The sequence below is a fragment of the Poecile atricapillus genome, chromosome 23 (assembly GCF_030490865.1).
Source record: "Poecile atricapillus isolate bPoeAtr1 chromosome 23, bPoeAtr1.hap1, whole genome shotgun sequence".
Lineage (NCBI taxonomy): Eukaryota > Metazoa > Chordata > Aves > Passeriformes > Paridae > Poecile > Poecile atricapillus.
This window is the reverse complement of record NC_081271.1, coordinates 3,142,819-3,158,786: the sequence shown is the minus strand read 5'-3', so window position 1 is coordinate 3,158,786 and position 15,968 is coordinate 3,142,819. Positions and strand designations below refer to the sequence as shown.

Genomic DNA, 15,968 nt, shown 5'->3' with positions numbered 1-15,968 from the left:
GCAAATTCCTGGAGTTCTCCAGTCTGCTGCCGGTGCTTTTCCAGCTTTCTCTGGGCAGGGAAACACCCCAGAGTTTTTCCTACAGCTGCAGGAACCCCAGCCCAGAGTCCTCAGAGCTCCTGGCTCTCCTCTGGCAGCACCCAGGAATATTTCACATTATATTCTGATTTTTCACGCCATGGTGGGCACCATGCCCATGCTCCGAAGCCTTTCCCAGCTGGAAATGTGTCCCGGTGTAATTCAGGGCACATCAGCACCTGAAAGTGAACTTGAGTGAAGTGAGAGCATCGCTTGGAGCCGCAACAGCTTTCGGCAATTAACTTCAATTAACTGCTCCTCAAACCCTTTAAAGTCCTTTGTGAATATTTTTATTGTAGTTCCCTTCAAACCCGGCCCACGTGTGACAATGGCAGAGTCCTGGGATCACCCGAACCTGCCTCGCTCCATCCCCTGCCGGGGAATTTGGGATTTCTGCTGCGTTTTTATCCCCAGGGAAGGGCTGGGCCCGGGCAGTGCCACCCTGCTGTGGCCAGGACAGGGCTGGGAGGGATTGGAAGGATTTGGAAGGGATTGGAAGGATCTGGAAGGGACTGGAAGGATTTGGAAGGGACTGGAAGGAGCTGCCAGGAGTTGGAAGGGGCTGGGATGGACTTGTAGGGACTGGAAGTGGGGTGGCAGGGGCTGGAGGAGGCTGGAAGGGGTTGGGAGGAACTGTCAGGAGTTAGAATGGGCTGAAGAGGCTGGAAGGGATTGGAAAGGGTTGGAAGGGGATGGAAGAGGCTGGGAGGGGGCTGGAAGGGGTTGGAAGAGGCTGGAAAGGATTTGAAAGGGTTGGAGGGGGATGGAAGAGGCTGGGAGGGGGCTGGAATGGGCTGGAAAGGATTGGAAGAGGCTGGAAGGGACTGGGAAGAGTTGGAAGGGGATGGAAGAGGCTGGGAGGGGGCTGGAAGGGGTTGGAAGAGGCTGGAAAGGGCTGGAAAGAGTTGGAGGGGGATGGAAGAGGCTGGGAGGGGCTGGAATGGATTGGAAGAGGCTGGAAGGGATTGGAAGAGGCTGGAAAGGATTGGAAAGAGTTGGATGGGGATGGAAGAGGCTGGGATGGGGCTGGAAAAGGGCTGGAAAGGACTGGAAGAGGCTGGAAGGGATTGGGAAGAGTTGGATGGGGCTGGAAGGAACTGTCAGGAGTTAGAATGGGCTGAAGAGGGTTGGAAGAGGCTGGAAGGGGTGGAAAGGTTTGGGAGAAGATGGAAGGGATTGGAAAGAGTCAGAAGGGGCTAGCAGAAGTTGGCCGTGGCTGGCAGGGGCTGTCCCGGCTGTCCCGAGGCTCGCAGCGAGCTGGTTTTACCGGTCCGGGGAGCCGAAATGCAAATATTTCCCGGCCCGGAGCCGTGCCCGAGCGCGGTTCATTAGCTGCACGGTGCTAATTTGCTAAGCCCAGCACGGCGTGGCCCGGCGGTGCCAGCGGGGCAGGAGAGGAGCTGGAGCCGCTGGAATTCGCTCCTTTGGCTGAGCACGGGAGGCTCCTGAGCGCAGATAAGGGCGAGCCCCGGCCCGGTGTTATCACAGCAGGCAGCTCCTGCCAGCCCCTTTCTGTCCCCGTCTGTCCCCTCCAGCCCCTTCCAGCCTCTTCCAGCCCCATTCTGTCCCCTGAAGCCACTTCCAGCCTCTTCCAGCCAGCTCCAACCCCGTTTCCATCCCCCCCGTTTCCATCCCCCCCGTTTCCATCCCCCCCGTTTCCATCCCCCCTTTTCCGTCCCCCTTCCAGCCCTTTCCAACCCCTGTGCACCCCAGCCCAGCCCGTCCCTTCGGCAGGGTTTCAGAACACACCAAAACCGAACTTTCATCCCCAAAAACGATCCGTTTAAAAATCCCCTCTAGCGGGGAGAAGGTGGAAATCCAGCTCCCTTCTCATCCCACATCCAGTCTGAAAGGCTGGGGGCTCCAGCCCACATGGAAAAACCCCAAGTGGCCAGCTGGAAATTCCTGTATCTCTTCATAAGAGCCAGGATTTTTATGTCTGCATCACAAAAAGGAAAACAAACAAAAAAAAATATACTTTGAGAAAAAGAAAATAAAAGTAGGGTGGTGCTTTGGTTTTGTTGTTGTTTTTTTCAGTGCAGCACAAGAAAATGTTTGGTGCCGCAGTGTCGGTGCTGGCAGCTCACAGGGATGGCCACGAGGGTCCTGCCTGTCCCCTGCCACGTCCTTGGTGGCAGCCGGGCGAGTCCCCACCCCAGGGCCGAGCCAGGCCGCCTTTATTGCCGGTGTAAATCAGGGAAGCTCCGCCGGCTTCCAGGAGCTCTGCAGATTTATGCCAGCAGCTGACCCGGCATCTCTATTTTCAAATCTAGGGCGGATTGAAATATGCCGCTTTTCAATAATATATTCAGGTTAACAGGGCCTTTCTATTTGAGCAATTAATCTTGCACGGAGCCAGCACCTCCGGGGACAACGTGCGGGGGTTGCTAAGAAGAGGAAAACAAACAGCGTTGTGTAAGAGAGCTCTGTGTGTCCCACGCTCTGCAGGGATGCAGCAGCCGGGGCTCCCAAATCCCGAGTGTCCCGAGCCCTGGGGAGGGCGAGGCTCCACTGCAGAGCAGCCTCAGCTCAGCCTGGGTCACTGTGGGGTGATCCAGAGCAGAAATATCCAGGTGTAAATCCGTGGGAGCTGGGGAAAGGCAGGGCTGTGCTGGAGGGAGCCTTCCCAGAGCATTCCCAGAGCTGTTCCCTGTGCTGCAGAACCTTCCCAGAGCATTCCCAGGGCTGTTCCCTCTGCTGGAGAACCTTCCCAGAGCATTCCCAGAGCTGTTCTCTGTGCTGGAGAACCTTCCCAGAGCATTCCCAGAGCTGTTCCCTGTTCTGGAGAACCTTCCCAGAGCATTCCCAGAGCTGTTCCCTGTGCTGGAGAACCTTCCCAGAGCATTCCCAGAGCTGTTCCCTGTGCTGGAGAACCTTTCCAGAGCATTCCCAGGGCTGTTCCCTCTGCTGGAGAACCTTTCCAGAGCATTCCCAGGGCTGTTCCCTGTGCTGGAGAACCTTCCCAGAGCATTCCCAGGGCTGTTCTCTGTGCTGGAGAAACCTTCCCAGAGCATTCCCAGGGCTGTTCCCTCTGCTGGAGAACCTTCCCAGGGCTGTTCCCTGTGCTGGAGAACCTTCCCAGAGCATTCTCAGGGCTGTTCCCTGTGCTGGAGAACCTTTCCAGAGCTTTTCCCTGCTCCAGCACATGCCCAGGGCAGGAGGAACCCCAAGGGCACAACACACGTCCCTCGGGGTGGCTGTGCTTGGATTTGTGCCACAGGTAAATCCAGGCTGGCTCCAGCACTGGTGGTGCCACCAAAAACTTCCCAAAGCTGATCCTGCTGTTTCTGCCTCCCTCGCGCTGTCTCCTGCCAAATTTCAGCTTCATCAGCACCCAGTGATCACCGGCAGAGAGGCTCTTCCCAGCTCCAGGCCAGCCAGCTCCCACAGCCTCGTGCCCAGGAGGGAATGGGAGCCTGCTGGGAGCTACCTGGGGCAAATCTCAGCCCATTTTTCTGTGCATCCCAGGTTTCCATGTGAATGAATCAGGAAGGAATTCCCTGGGAGGGTGGCAGGCCCTGGCACAGAGTACCCAGAGCAGCTGGGGCTGCCCCTGGATCCCTGGAAGTGTCCAAGGCCAGGCTGGACACAGCTTGGAGCAGCCTGGGATGGTGGAATGTGTCCCTACCATGGCAGGGGTGGCACTGGGTGGTCCTTAACGTCCTTTCCAACCCAAACTATTCCATGACTTCCTAATCCCTTTCTTTGTTCTAAAGCTCAGCAAAGACACAATTTTAGGCCTGGAGCTGCCCCTGTTATTTTTTCCCTCTTCCCTTTTTCTATTCCCCTATCACCAGCAGCATCACAGATTCCTTCCATCACATTTCTATTCCTCCATTCCCAGCATCACAGATTCACAGATCCTCGGGACTTGACCCTCAGCTTCTCATTCTTCCAGCACATTAAATTCCAGCCCAGGCTGGGCACACTCCTGCCAAGCCATGCAGTAACCCTGGGATTGGGCTCGTGCCCAGGGGGGAAACATCTCCAGCTGAAAATTGTCAAAATCCGTGGTTTTTTGCTGGAGCTGCCGGGGGCTGGTGGAGGCAGCAGGGGCTGACTCCGATGGAAACCATTCGGGCGCTTTTAGGAGCTGCATCATTCCATGACACAAATTTCCAGTCACAAATAGCAACAGGCTCTGGGAGAAGATGCAGGTGGCTGGGGTGTGATTAACGAGCACTGAGCCTGTCACTGTGGAAGTGGGAATTCCACTGGACCGACCCACGGCAGGATTCGGGCCAGCTGGAATTCCTGCTTTTTCTTTTTACAGTGGTTTTTTTCTCCCCTTTCTTTCTCCTCCCATGAAAAAAAACCCAAGATAATTCCCTTGGGAGTCCAGTAAAAAAGGAGATTTTCCTGATTCCTGTTGCAGCAGCAAAATCCCAGCGTGTGAGGAGCCAGCCCTGCTCCTGCTTCCATGAAATCCAGGTAATGACCCAGAACTGCTGGGAATTAGTGTTTCATTTTGGCAGCCCTGGCAGACAGCTCCCTAATGGAAATTGATTTCTGGCTTCTCCCTCTGCCCGTGGAGCGGCTCCGTTTTACCTGCAGGAGCCTTTCGGCCAGAGGGCTGCACTGGCGGCGCTGGGAAGCAGCTGGTTAATTACTGGGTGTTAATGAGCCCCTGGGGGCACGGGAGGGTGGGACAGGCCAGGAGTGTGGTGGGGGCACCCATGGGTGTGACAGGGACACACGAGTGTGGCAGGGACACCCCTGAGTGTGGCAGGGATACCCATGTGACAATGACACCCGTGTGACAGTGACACCTGTGAGGGTGACAGGGACACCCCTGAGTGTGAGTGTGGCAGGGACACCCATGGATGTGACAGTGACACACGAGTGCGGCAGGGACACCCGTGAGTGTGACAGGGATACCCGTGAGTGTGACAGGGACACCCGTGAGTGTGACAGGGACATCCCTGAGTGTGGCAGGGACACACGAGTGTGACAGTGACACCCCTGAGTGTGGCAGGGACATCCCTGAGTGTGGCAGGGACACACGAGTGTGACAGTGACACCCGTGAGTGTGACAGTGACACCCGTGAGTGTGACAGGGACATCCCTGAGTGTGACAGGGACACACAAATGTGACAGTGACACACGAGTGTGACAGGGACACCCCGCAGCAGCAGCAGCTCCCGCCCGGTGCCCACGCCAGGGCCAGGCTCTGGGATGAGCCCTCCCGTGGGGTAACCCGGCTGTGGATCCGGCTCCATCCCGGTGGGGACAGCCCCAAAGCCACCGTGACCCTCTTGGGCCCCAGCACCCCAAATTCCCAGTGATCATCCCCGGGCTGCACCATCCCAAATTCCCAGCGACTGTCCCAGGCTGCACCGTCCCAAATTCCCAGTGATCATCCCCGGGCTGCACCATCCCAAATTCCCAGCGACTGTCCCAGGCTGCACCGTCCCAAATTCCCAGCGACTGTCCCAGGCTGCCCCACCCCAATTTCCCAGTGATCATCCCTGGGCTGCCCCATCCCAAATTCCCAGCGACTGTCCCCGGGCTGCCCCATCCCAAATTCCCAGCGACTGTCCCAGGGCTGCCCCATCCCAAATTCCCAGTGATCATCCCCAGGCTGCACCATCCTGAATTCCCAGCGACTGTCCCAGGCTGCCCCATCCCAAATTCCCAGCGATTGTCCCGGGCTCCATCATCCCAAATTCCCAGTGATTATTCCCAGGCTCCACCATCCCAAATTCCCAGCGATTGTCCCGGGCTCCAGCACCCCAAACTCTCGGCGATTGTCCCCAGCGGGAGCTCCCGGTTTAATCTGATGCAGCCGCCCCGCACCGCCCAGTTTGGGGCTATTTGGGTAAAACCCGGCTGCACTCGGGGCTCGCCGCTCCTGGATGTCCCAGCCCTTCCCAAGGCCAGGCGGAGCGAGGCGCTGACCCAGGTAAGGCTTCGGCAGCTGCGAGGATTTTCAACCCCCCTTCACCTCTGCAAAGGAATTGGGGAAAATCCTCTTTTCCCACGTTCCGCTCCTGCGGTGTGTGTGGGAAGCAGAACCCGGCGGGGCTGGGTCACGGTTAAAGCAGAACTGAAATTGTCTCATTTTTCAGTCGTTTCCTGGCTCCGTGGGTGTTTTGAGAGTGCCAGCAATTGTCAGGTGAAGGAATTGTTGGTTCAGGTGGGCTCCGGGGTGTCCAGGTGTGGCGGGAATTGGCTCCCACCGCATTCCCAAACACTTTGCGGTAACAATAACAACAATTAGCTGAGCGTGCAGCGGAGCGTTAATTGCGAACTGAAATCCCAGGCAGAGCCTGCTCAGGTCAGTGCCATCCTCTATTCCCGGTTTCCCTGGGCAGTGCTCCCGGCTCTGGGACATTTCCCTGGCTCAGGAACTGCTCCGTGCCAGCTCTGCTCTTCCTGAATTCCTAAATCCCAAACCTTCCCAGGCGCATTTTGTGCCGGTGCTGACAGCTCAGAGCTGCGCTCCTGGCGGCTCCTGCCTGCCGCTCCTGCCGAATGCTAATCGGGATTTAATTCCTGGCTAGATCCAGAGGGAAGGGGAATTTCGGGAGGATGGAAGAGTGGCAGGTTTGGAGCTCTGCAGGGGAAGACGCAGGACAGACGCTGAATTCTGGATGTGTCCTGGTGTTACCCTGCATTGTGTGGGAACATTTTTATTATTAAAGCAAATTTCCCTCTGTTTTATACAAAAGGAGTCCGTGAACAAATTGAGAGCCTCCCCCTGTGCCTCAGCTCCCCTCTTGCACAGCCGAGTCCTCTCTGCCGTGGGTTCCTGGAGTGCTTCAAGCCACTGGAAGGATTTTTCTGTCATAGACATCTTTCAAAATAGAAATTAAAATAGAAATCCACGTTGAAAAATCATGGGGAAGTCTAAATGGAGTTTGAGTTTTTACACCCAGGGCAGCAGAGGAGGGGGAGCAGCTCCAGGAGCGGGGATGGGGACAGCCCTCACAATCCTCCCACCTCGCAGGAATATTGCAGGGAGGTGGGAAAGAGTGGGAAAATCAGAGGGGAAAGCATCCCGGGCAGGAATAATCCTCATTTCAGAGAGGGACAGAGGGGGCTGAACACATTAAATCCTTTCCATCTGCCTTAGGAGCTGAAGTGGAACATGGAATCAGAGGCTGAAAGTAGGTAAAAAAACTGTTCCTTTAAAAGTGATGCTGTGATTTTGTTTCTGAGCAGGAAAAAAGCGATTTCAAGCTCCTGAGGGAAGATGTGGGCTTACACCGTGGGCTTCACCGTCCTGCCCCACGTCGGAGGATTCCTTGGCTGGTTCCTCAACCGGAAGGAAATCCCGGAGTGGTACGAGAAGCTGAAGAAACCCTCGTGGTGCCCACCCCGCAAAGTGTTCCCTGTGGCCTGGACCATGCTGTACACGGGCATGGGGTGAGTGCTGCCTCCTGTCCTGCTGCTCCTGCCAGCTCTGCCCTGCCCTGGGCTCTCCTGAACCAGCCGGGGCAGGGGGCAGGAGCCTCCCAGGTGTGGGACAGGGGAGCTCTGGGAGGAGCGAGGGACACAGAGGTGTGGAATGGAATCCAGTGGAATAGCCCGAGCTGGAAAGGGATCATCCACTGCAGCTCCTGGCCCTGCACAGACACCCCAAAACCCCACCTGTGCATCCCGGGAGCGGTGTCCAAGTGCTCCTGGAGCGATGGGAGCCTCAGGGAGGATTCCCCGAGGAACTCCCCATTCCCTGGAGAGCCTGGGCAGTGCCCAGCACCCTCTGGGGGGGAAGAATTTCCCTGCTACCCAACCCAACCCTCCCCAGAACCCTTCCTTTGGCCCTGCTCCCAGAGAGCCTGACCTGGATCCTGCTGCTGTGCAAATCCCTGCTGGGGAAAACACTCCTGCAGGAGCCCCCCTGTCCCTCCTCACAGCTACGCCTCCTACCTGGTGTGGAACGACCTGGGTGGCTGCGGCAGCAAGGCCATCGTCCCCATGGGGCTCTACGGGGCTCAGCTGGCGCTCAACTGGGCCTGGCCCCCCCTGTTCTTCGGTGCCCACAACCTCAACATGGTAATGGGGCTTTGGGGGGCTTTGGGGCTGTGCCGGGGGGGATTACGCGGCTCTCCAAGGAGTTTGAGCCCAGCTCCAGCCACACACGATGGTATCGGCCCCTCCAGGCTCACCCGATAGCCGGGGCGGGGGATCCGGGGCTGGGCAGTGCCAAGGCTGCAGCCCCCAGTTAAGGGTCGGGGCTGGGAGATAAAGTCCTTTGTGGGGACACACCCTGAGTGACAACAGCGCTGTCACATCCCTGACGGGGAGCAGCTCCCGGGGGCTTATCGGGCACTGCCACAGCCGGGCAGCGCCGCCGGGGCTCAGGTGCCAGCGGCACGGACGGGGATTGGCGTTTCCACCTGAATTTTGTCACTCTGGGGGTGGAAAGTGTCGCCCGAAAGTGCAGCAGGTTCTGTGCCGCAAAGGGGACGTTGCCACGAGCAGGGTGTTGATCCGCGGGATTCCTTAATGAGCGCATTAATTAGAGTGACACGCTCGGCTGTCGCTGATGGGGAGCGCAGGTTCCGCATCCCACGGGCTGGCATCGCCATCCCGCCCATCCCCAGCCGCACCGAGACCTTTGGGCATCGCAGGGCTGCCAAATTCCGCAATTGTCAGGGAACTGAGCGAGTTCTCCCCGCCGCAGGCGCTGGTGGATGTGCTGTGCCTGGACGGGCTGGCCATCGGCACGATGTGCTCCTGGTACCGCATCAACAGGCTGGCGGCAGCGCTGCTGCTGCCCTACCTGGCCTGGCTGGCCATGGCCACCTGCATCACCATCCGCGTCTGGAAGGACAACCCCCAGCAGAAAAAGGACTAAACCCAGGTGTTTTGTGTGGTTAAACTGTCCCGAGGTGAACCGAGGTGTAATAATTTGGTGGGGGTTCATTTTGGGGTTTGCCTCCTCCTCTTCCTCTTCTTCCATCGTGAGAGGTTTGAACCATTCACTGCTTTAAATAAGGTTTTTTCCAGTAGGTTTGGGAGATGTTCCAGATATTTCCAGGTCTCATTGCCACCAGGTCAAATTGCAAATGATCTGGAATAATTCAGGCTGGGAGCCCCAGGCACCCCTCGCCACTGCCACCATCCCCCCGAGAGCAGAGCTTGGTCACACACGTGGCAAATCCCATCTCCTCTGCTGGGACCAGAATGATCTTCACCTCTGCACAAGCATTTTTTAAGACCTTGATTTTTTTTATTTTTTTTAAATAAATTGATATATTTTTAAGAAATTACTTGATTTTTTAAAGAAATTACTTGGGTTTTTTTAGAAAAAAAGAAATTACTTGATTTTTTTTAAAGAAACTACTTCATTATTGGAAGAAATTACTTGATTTCATAAAAAAGAAATTACTTTATTTTTTAACAATCTGATTTTTTTTAAGAACCTGCTTTTTTTAATTACTCGATTTTTTAAAAAATTACTCGATTTTTTTTTAATTCCTCGATTTTTTAAAAAGAAATTTCTCCATTTTTTTTGCTCTTCGTGCTGTTGCTTCATGTTCCTGTAAGCCCTGGTTTGTGCTTTAGCTCTTTATCTGCCAGCAGGGATGGGTCTTGCTCTGCTGGTGGATGGAGATTGGGCTCTGCCTCCTGTTTGGGGAGCATCCCCCTCCCTGCCCTCCCTGCTCCGGGATAAAGCAGCAACGAGCAGCAGGCAAATGCTTCTCCCAAGAGGAAATTCCTCTCTCCCACCTCGGTGTGCCATTCCTCAGCAGAACTGAAAACTCATGCCGGTGTCTTTGAAGAAAACCTTCATTTTGTTCTTTTTTTTCCAAGTACAGAGATGCCAGAGTATGTAGAATTTGTGAGCCTGCTCCCACTGCCTGGAAGGTTGTAATTAATTATATAATTGGCAAAAAGCCCCGCATAGAATCTGTCAGTGCAGTGCAAGTGCCTGATCCTGCAGCTTCTCCATGCCATTATTAACCAGGAAAGGTTAAAATAATGAGAATTCCAAAGAAATGGCATGGAATCAGACACAGGGGGTCTTGTCTATCCCTTTTCATGGAAACCTTTGAGCTTTGGTGTCTCCAGACACAATTTACATTATTTTTAATTGTTAAAAGCACTAAGTGTAGAGAGAAAGGGCACGTGGATCTTTATCCTGGCACTGGCTGGAATTGGGGCTGTAATTAATTTGGGTTGTAATTGGGGCTGTAATTGGGGGTGGGAGGGCTCAGCTGGGGTTGTAACATAAATTGTATTTGCTTTGAATAAAACAAGCTGTTGGGTTTTTTTGAGAATAAATAAATAAATAAATCTGAGTTATTGTTGCTGTACTGGTTTGGGGTGAGGTCCCCAAAAAGCTCGGGGGGTCAAGGGCAGGGATTTGGGAAGGCTCCAAAGGTGGATTCAGGTTGGGAGGGTATGGTCCAGGTGGGTTTGGACCCCAAAAGGTCCCTGAGGTCCCTCCTTGGGGACACCCCTGGGCCAGGCTCCTCTGTTCCCCCACCCCAGCTCCAAGGTGAGCAGGACAATTCCTGGCTCTGGGATCCCCCAGCTGCATTTTGGGACACACTGAATGTTCCTGGATCCACCAGGGCAGAGCTGGGGGCTCAGCACAACTGAGAAACGAACCCTGGCAGCAGCTGGGATTTGCAGCTCCTCGTAAAATTTGGTGATTTTGTCATTTTGATCCATTATTTTTCCCCCCTGGCTCAGGACTTCTTTTCCCCAGGGCTGCTGCCAGCCCAGGGCTGAGCTGTCCCAAGGAAAAGCTGCAGGAAAAGATCGTGGAGCAGCTGAGGTTGGGAGCAGGAGCAGCCCCAAAGCCCTGCCAGCAGCACTGGCGACACCAAAAGCTGCTGGAAGAAAAAAAGAAATAAAAAACCAAATCCTATAACACTTCAGGGCTTTATTTTCTGTGGTACCACCGCACTTATTTACAGCCTCTGTGTCTCCCAGGATGTCCCTCATGCCAAAGGATGGGCAAATGTAAATTATTTCTCCCTCAGATGAAGGTGGGGTCTGGCTGATTTGGGGGAGTTCAGGCTGATTTTGGCTCTGCCCATCCTGTCCTGAGGGAACAGGGGTGAGCAGAGCCATCCAGAGAGGCCAGGAGGGATTAAAGGAGCCTCTATCTCCTTTTAGAAAAGGGAGAGAATTATTTAAATCATATTTAAATTGGTGGCTCTCTAGATCTGGCTCATACCTGCAACTCTTTAATAACATTTCCAATTAAATAGATGAATGCATATTTGATCATCTTTCATAAATTGGGTCTATTTCCTCTTCCCACTTTTTATCTGCAGGCAAAAGAAAATCTGAAATTAAGATTAATAGATTTTTTTCCATGGTTGTCCTCCCATTTTCCCAGCTGCTGGGACTGGCTGCCTTGTTCTTGTTTTCCTTCCAGTTTCTCCTCCTCCCAGCCCACCTGTAAGTGCAGAAGGAGCTTTTCTTTGCCTCTTGCCTCTTCTCACAGGCAGCAAAAATAGCAAATATTCCTCCCTGTGCTATCCAGAGCAGCTTGAAATCAACTGGGAAAATTAAATTCAGTGAGACACCCTCCTGTATTAATATTTAAAGCATCGTTTGGTGCATTTGCTGTTTAAACAGATACACCGAACCCCCTTGCATAAAAATAACTTTAATGACATTTCAAAGTCATCTGGAGGGTTTCTTGCCCAGATTGTGCAGCACAGCCCCCAGCCAGCCTTGGTTTTACAGAATCCTGGAATTCTGGGATGGTTTGGGATGGAAGGGAACGGAAGGATCATCCCATCCCACCCCCAGCCAAGGGCAGGGACATCTCCCACTGTCCCAGGTCAGTCCAAGCCTGTCCAGGCTCGTGTTAGTCCAGCCCCAACCCCAGATTTGCCTTTGGAACAGGCACTGTCCCCTCCAGGGATGTGCCCTGGTCCCTGTGACTCCTGAGGGGCTCCCGATGGCTCCCAAGGGCTGTGGCACTCAGAGCCCAGAGCCACCTCTCTGGGGAAGCCCCTCACTCCCAGCTCAGCCACTGTCTCCAGGAGATGGAGGAAATTCCCATTAAACAATTAATGGCCCAGCAGTCACTCCCTGGCTGCTGCAGCCTCAGGATTTGTGCACAACCAAACCTTTCCTTTCTTCTTCCTTTTCCTTTTCCCTTTCCCTTTCCTTCCTTTTCCCTTTCCTTTCCTTTCCTTTCCTTTCCTTTCCTTTCCTTTCCTTTCCTTTCCTTTCCTTTCCTTTCCTTTCCTTTCCTTTCCTTTCCTTTCCTTTCCTTTCCTTTCCTTTCCTTTCCTTTCCTTTCCTTTCCCCTTTCCTTTCCTTTCCTTTCCTTTCCCCTTTCCCCTTTCCCCTTTCCCCCCCATATTTCACAGCTGTCCCAGCACTCTGGCTGCAGCAGGATGGAGTTTTCCCACATTTGCTGCTGCCTGGAGCTGTGTTCAGGCACCCACTGGGGGTGGGATTGTCACCTCTGCAGGTGACACGGCCGCTCTGCCAGGCCCTGCCCCAGCTCTGGGTGCTCCAGGACAGAAATTGCTGTGCTTGGAGCAGCTCCCAGCAGGGCTGGAGCTCCTGCTGCAGTTTCCTGTGAGCAGCTCTGGGGGAAAGAGAGCTCCAGCCCTGCTGGGAGCTGTCATTAACTCCCAGTTGGGCTTGGAATTAATTGGGGAGGCAGCAGCGCCTGCCAGGGCTCCTCCTGTGCCAGGCTGGGAATTGAGAGCCAGGGAGGGTTTGGATGGGAAGGTGAGGCAGGTACGGAGGTGAGAACATCCCTCACCTGGGGCTCAGCACAGCTGGAGCATCTTTCACCGGGATTTGGGCACTGCCCAGGTCAATCCTGTGGGACAGGAGGGTTTCCAGCTCTCCGTGAAACCTTTTTGATGCTGAGGCAGGAGGAGAGGGACAGGTGAGGACTCCAAAGGAAGGAAGGAAGGAAGGAAGGAAGGGAGGGAGGGAGGGAGGGAGGGAGGAAGGAAAGGAAGCTGTCGGTGTTTATTTATTTGTTCTGTAGTTACAGCTGGAAAAAGCAGGAGGGGGCTGGCTGCCAGTGTCTCTAGGGAGACGTTTGTTAGTGCCACCAGCTGTCCCCTCGGCATGGAGAGCACGGCTGAGCCATGACTCACCCGGCCAGGCTCTTATTTCACTCTCACATCTATCCCAAAATGTTCCTCCGGCCCCACAATGCCATAAAAGCTCCCTTTTCCTGGCACGGCCTGTGGCAGGCAGGTGTGGGTGATGGGGAAAGGGAACAGCCAGGTTAACTCCAGGAATTCCTGCTGCAAGGAGAGGGACAGAAAACGACCTGCAAGGGACACAGGCATCCAGCAGAGATCCCTGTTTGGGGGTAAAAGTCATCAGAGTTCTCAGAGGTGCCTCTAAAGCCACTGAAGAAGCTGCTGTGGACTCAGATGGATGCAGGAGCTTCAATATCCAACACTCAAGCAAAGCCTGGAAGCTTCTCCCAGTGCAGGCTGTCCCTTAGCCCTGCCCTGTGTGTCCCCTGTGCTGAGCTGTGATCCCCTGGGCAGGGATCTCTGTGAGGCCTGAGGGAGCTGGGAAGGGTTTGGAGAATCCTGAGGGAGCTGGGAAGGGTTTGGAGAATCCTGAGGGAGCTGGGAAGGGTTTGGAGAATCCTGAGGGAGCTGGGAAGGGGCTGGAGAATCCTGAGGGAGTTGGGAAGGGTTTGGAGAATCCTGAGGGAGCTGGGAAGGGTTTGGAGAATCCTGAGGGAGCTGGGAAGGGTTTGGAGAATCCTGAGGGAGCTGGGAAGGGTTTGGAGAATCCTGAGGGAGCTGGGAAGGGGCTGGAGAATCCTGAGGGAGCTGGGAAGGGGCTGGAGAACCCTGAGGGAGCTGGGAAGGGTTCGGAGAATCCTGAGGGAGCTGGGAAGGGGCTGGAGAGTCCTGATGGAGCTAGGGAAGGCTCAGCCTGGAAAAAAGAAAACTCAGGGGGAATTCCCTGACAGGAGAGAGCAGCCGGGGGGGATTTGGGATGTTATCCCAGGGAACAGGGACAGGAGGAGAGGGAACGGCCTCAGGCTGGGCCAGGGGAGGCTCAGCTTGGACAGCAGCAGGAATTTCCTCATGGAAAGGGCGGCCAGGCCTTGGAAGTGCCCAGGGAGGTTTGGAGTCCCCGTCCCTGGAGGTGGCAGCTGGAGGTGGCACTCAGGGCTCAGGGTGGAGATTGGACACAGTTTGGACTCAGTGATCCTGGAGAGGTTTTCCAAGTTCAGTGATCCTGAACAAATTCAGAGCCAACAGCAGGGACAGGTGGAGGGGAATCTCAGCACAAACTCTGTCTGTCAGGTGCACAATTTGGGGTCCCCTGAGTGCTGCTGGGAGGCCCCTCCTGAGCCCCTGGGGACACATTTGGGGCCACAAAGAGCCACCAAAGCCCGCAGAGCCCTCAGCCATCCCCAGCACCGACGCAGCAGCTCCGTGGTGCCCTTTTATATTTTTGGCTGCAATGGGGGGAGGATCATGGCTGCTCCAAGCACTGCCCTAGAAGGAGCTGGGGAGCAGCTGGGAAAGGCTGGAGAGAGGGGGAGCCTCGGTGCCACATTCCCCAGATTAGATTAGAGCTCAGTTCTCGGAGGGGCCAGGCTAAAGCTGCAGCAAAATTGGGACCCCAGCCATGAAGAGCTTCCAAAAATAAAGCAGAGTGGGTCAGAGGGATTGGAGAGAGTCTGAGATGCTTCTTGAAAACATCAGGATTAGGAGGAAATGAGCTGTCAGTCATTGGGAGAGGATTCCCACCCCAAAAGCAGCCCCTGAAATGTCAGAGGTGACAGCAATTGGACAGGGGAGGTGGAATTTGAGCGTTGTCACCACACAGGAGGCAAAACACCACCCCTGCCCTGCAGGAAAGTATTCAAAGCTTAAAAATAAATAAAATCCTGTGCCGTGGAAGATATATGTTCCATGGATAGGATGTCTTGGAATTTGTCAAATCCTTGGTTGGGCTGTCACCACTGCCAGCTCTGTCACCTAAACAACACCACCTAAACAACAACTCATCAAAGGGGCTCTGTCCCCAAAAACTGCATCCATGGTGGCACTGGGGAAAAGCTCCAAAGGATATCCAGCAAGGCAGGGTGATGGCAAGGGGGCTGGGAACAGCAGCCAGAATTCATTATCTGTGTTAATCTGTTATTAATTTTCTCTGATTATAAATTACCTGCCTGATGGTGTGGATTTATTTTGTTTTGTGATGGTGCAGCCTCCTGCTTGGCTCCAAAGCAGATATTGCCACTGATCTGATTATTATGAAATACCTCTTCTCCCCCTCAAGCTAAGAGCAGCTTTTTGCACTAATACTGACTGAATACTCCATCCAATGCAGCTGAATATTCCATATTTACTCCAGGTTTGCTGCTGGTGGTTTCTGAGCTAAGTGCAGAGCCCACAGTACTGTAGGTTTAATTTCCAGTGTGCTTTGATTCCAAAACCCTGCACAGCCACACTTTTCCCACTTCCTTTGCCCCATGGCATGGCCAGGATTGGTCCCTGGGGAAACCTCACCCAGGTTTTTATTAAACTCGGCTCAGGCAGGATTGATACAAACTGGAAATGATTGAAATTGAGAGTGAGACACTGGGATAGTTTTGTATAATCCTAAAGGGAACAAAAAAGAGAGGGAGAAACCCCTCCAACCCAGATATATCCCAGTGCACCAGGAACTTAGGGAACACTCAGGCTGTGGGGAGAAAAACGCAGAACAATGTGAGAAGCAGCACTGCTGCCCACTGGGAATTCCAGCTGGACTTTGAAATATTTGGGAGAAGGTTCTGGCTTGGATTTACAGCTCCAAGGAAGAGAGTTCCCCCTCGGAGTCCTGCATGAGCAGGGTGGGAAGAATCACAGGTTTCCTGCTGGGATGCTCCAGGTGATCCAGGAAGCCAAACACACCAAACCCAGGGATTTTCCAGCAAAACGGCCACGACTTCTTCCCTTCTTGCCTGAGCCAGGCCAGGC

At 54.3% G+C, this 15,968-nt stretch overlaps 1 protein-coding gene across 2 annotated transcripts; it reads left to right on the top strand.

Moving 5' to 3' along the window:
• The first annotated feature begins 5,886 nt into the window (after positions 1 to 5,886).
• TSPO2 (translocator protein 2) lies at positions 5,887 to 12,141 on the top strand. 2 transcript variants are annotated; one of them, XM_058855666.1, is made up of 4 exons: positions 5,887 to 5,980; positions 7,243 to 7,446; positions 7,938 to 8,076; positions 8,708 to 9,318. In XM_058855666.1, the coding sequence occupies exons 2-4, from the start codon at positions 7,274 to 7,276 to the stop codon at positions 8,879 to 8,881; spliced, it is 486 nt and encodes a 161-aa protein (XP_058711649.1). In that variant the 5' UTR covers positions 5,887 to 5,980; positions 7,243 to 7,273; the 3' UTR covers positions 8,882 to 9,318. The 2 variants fall into 2 exon arrangements, with proteins under 2 accessions (XP_058711649.1, XP_058711650.1); XM_058855667.1 differs by lacking the exon at positions 5,887 to 5,980 and adding an exon at positions 9,574 to 12,141 and having other exon boundaries at positions 8,708 to 8,887.
• The last annotated feature ends 3,827 nt before the right edge of the window (positions 12,142 to 15,968 follow it).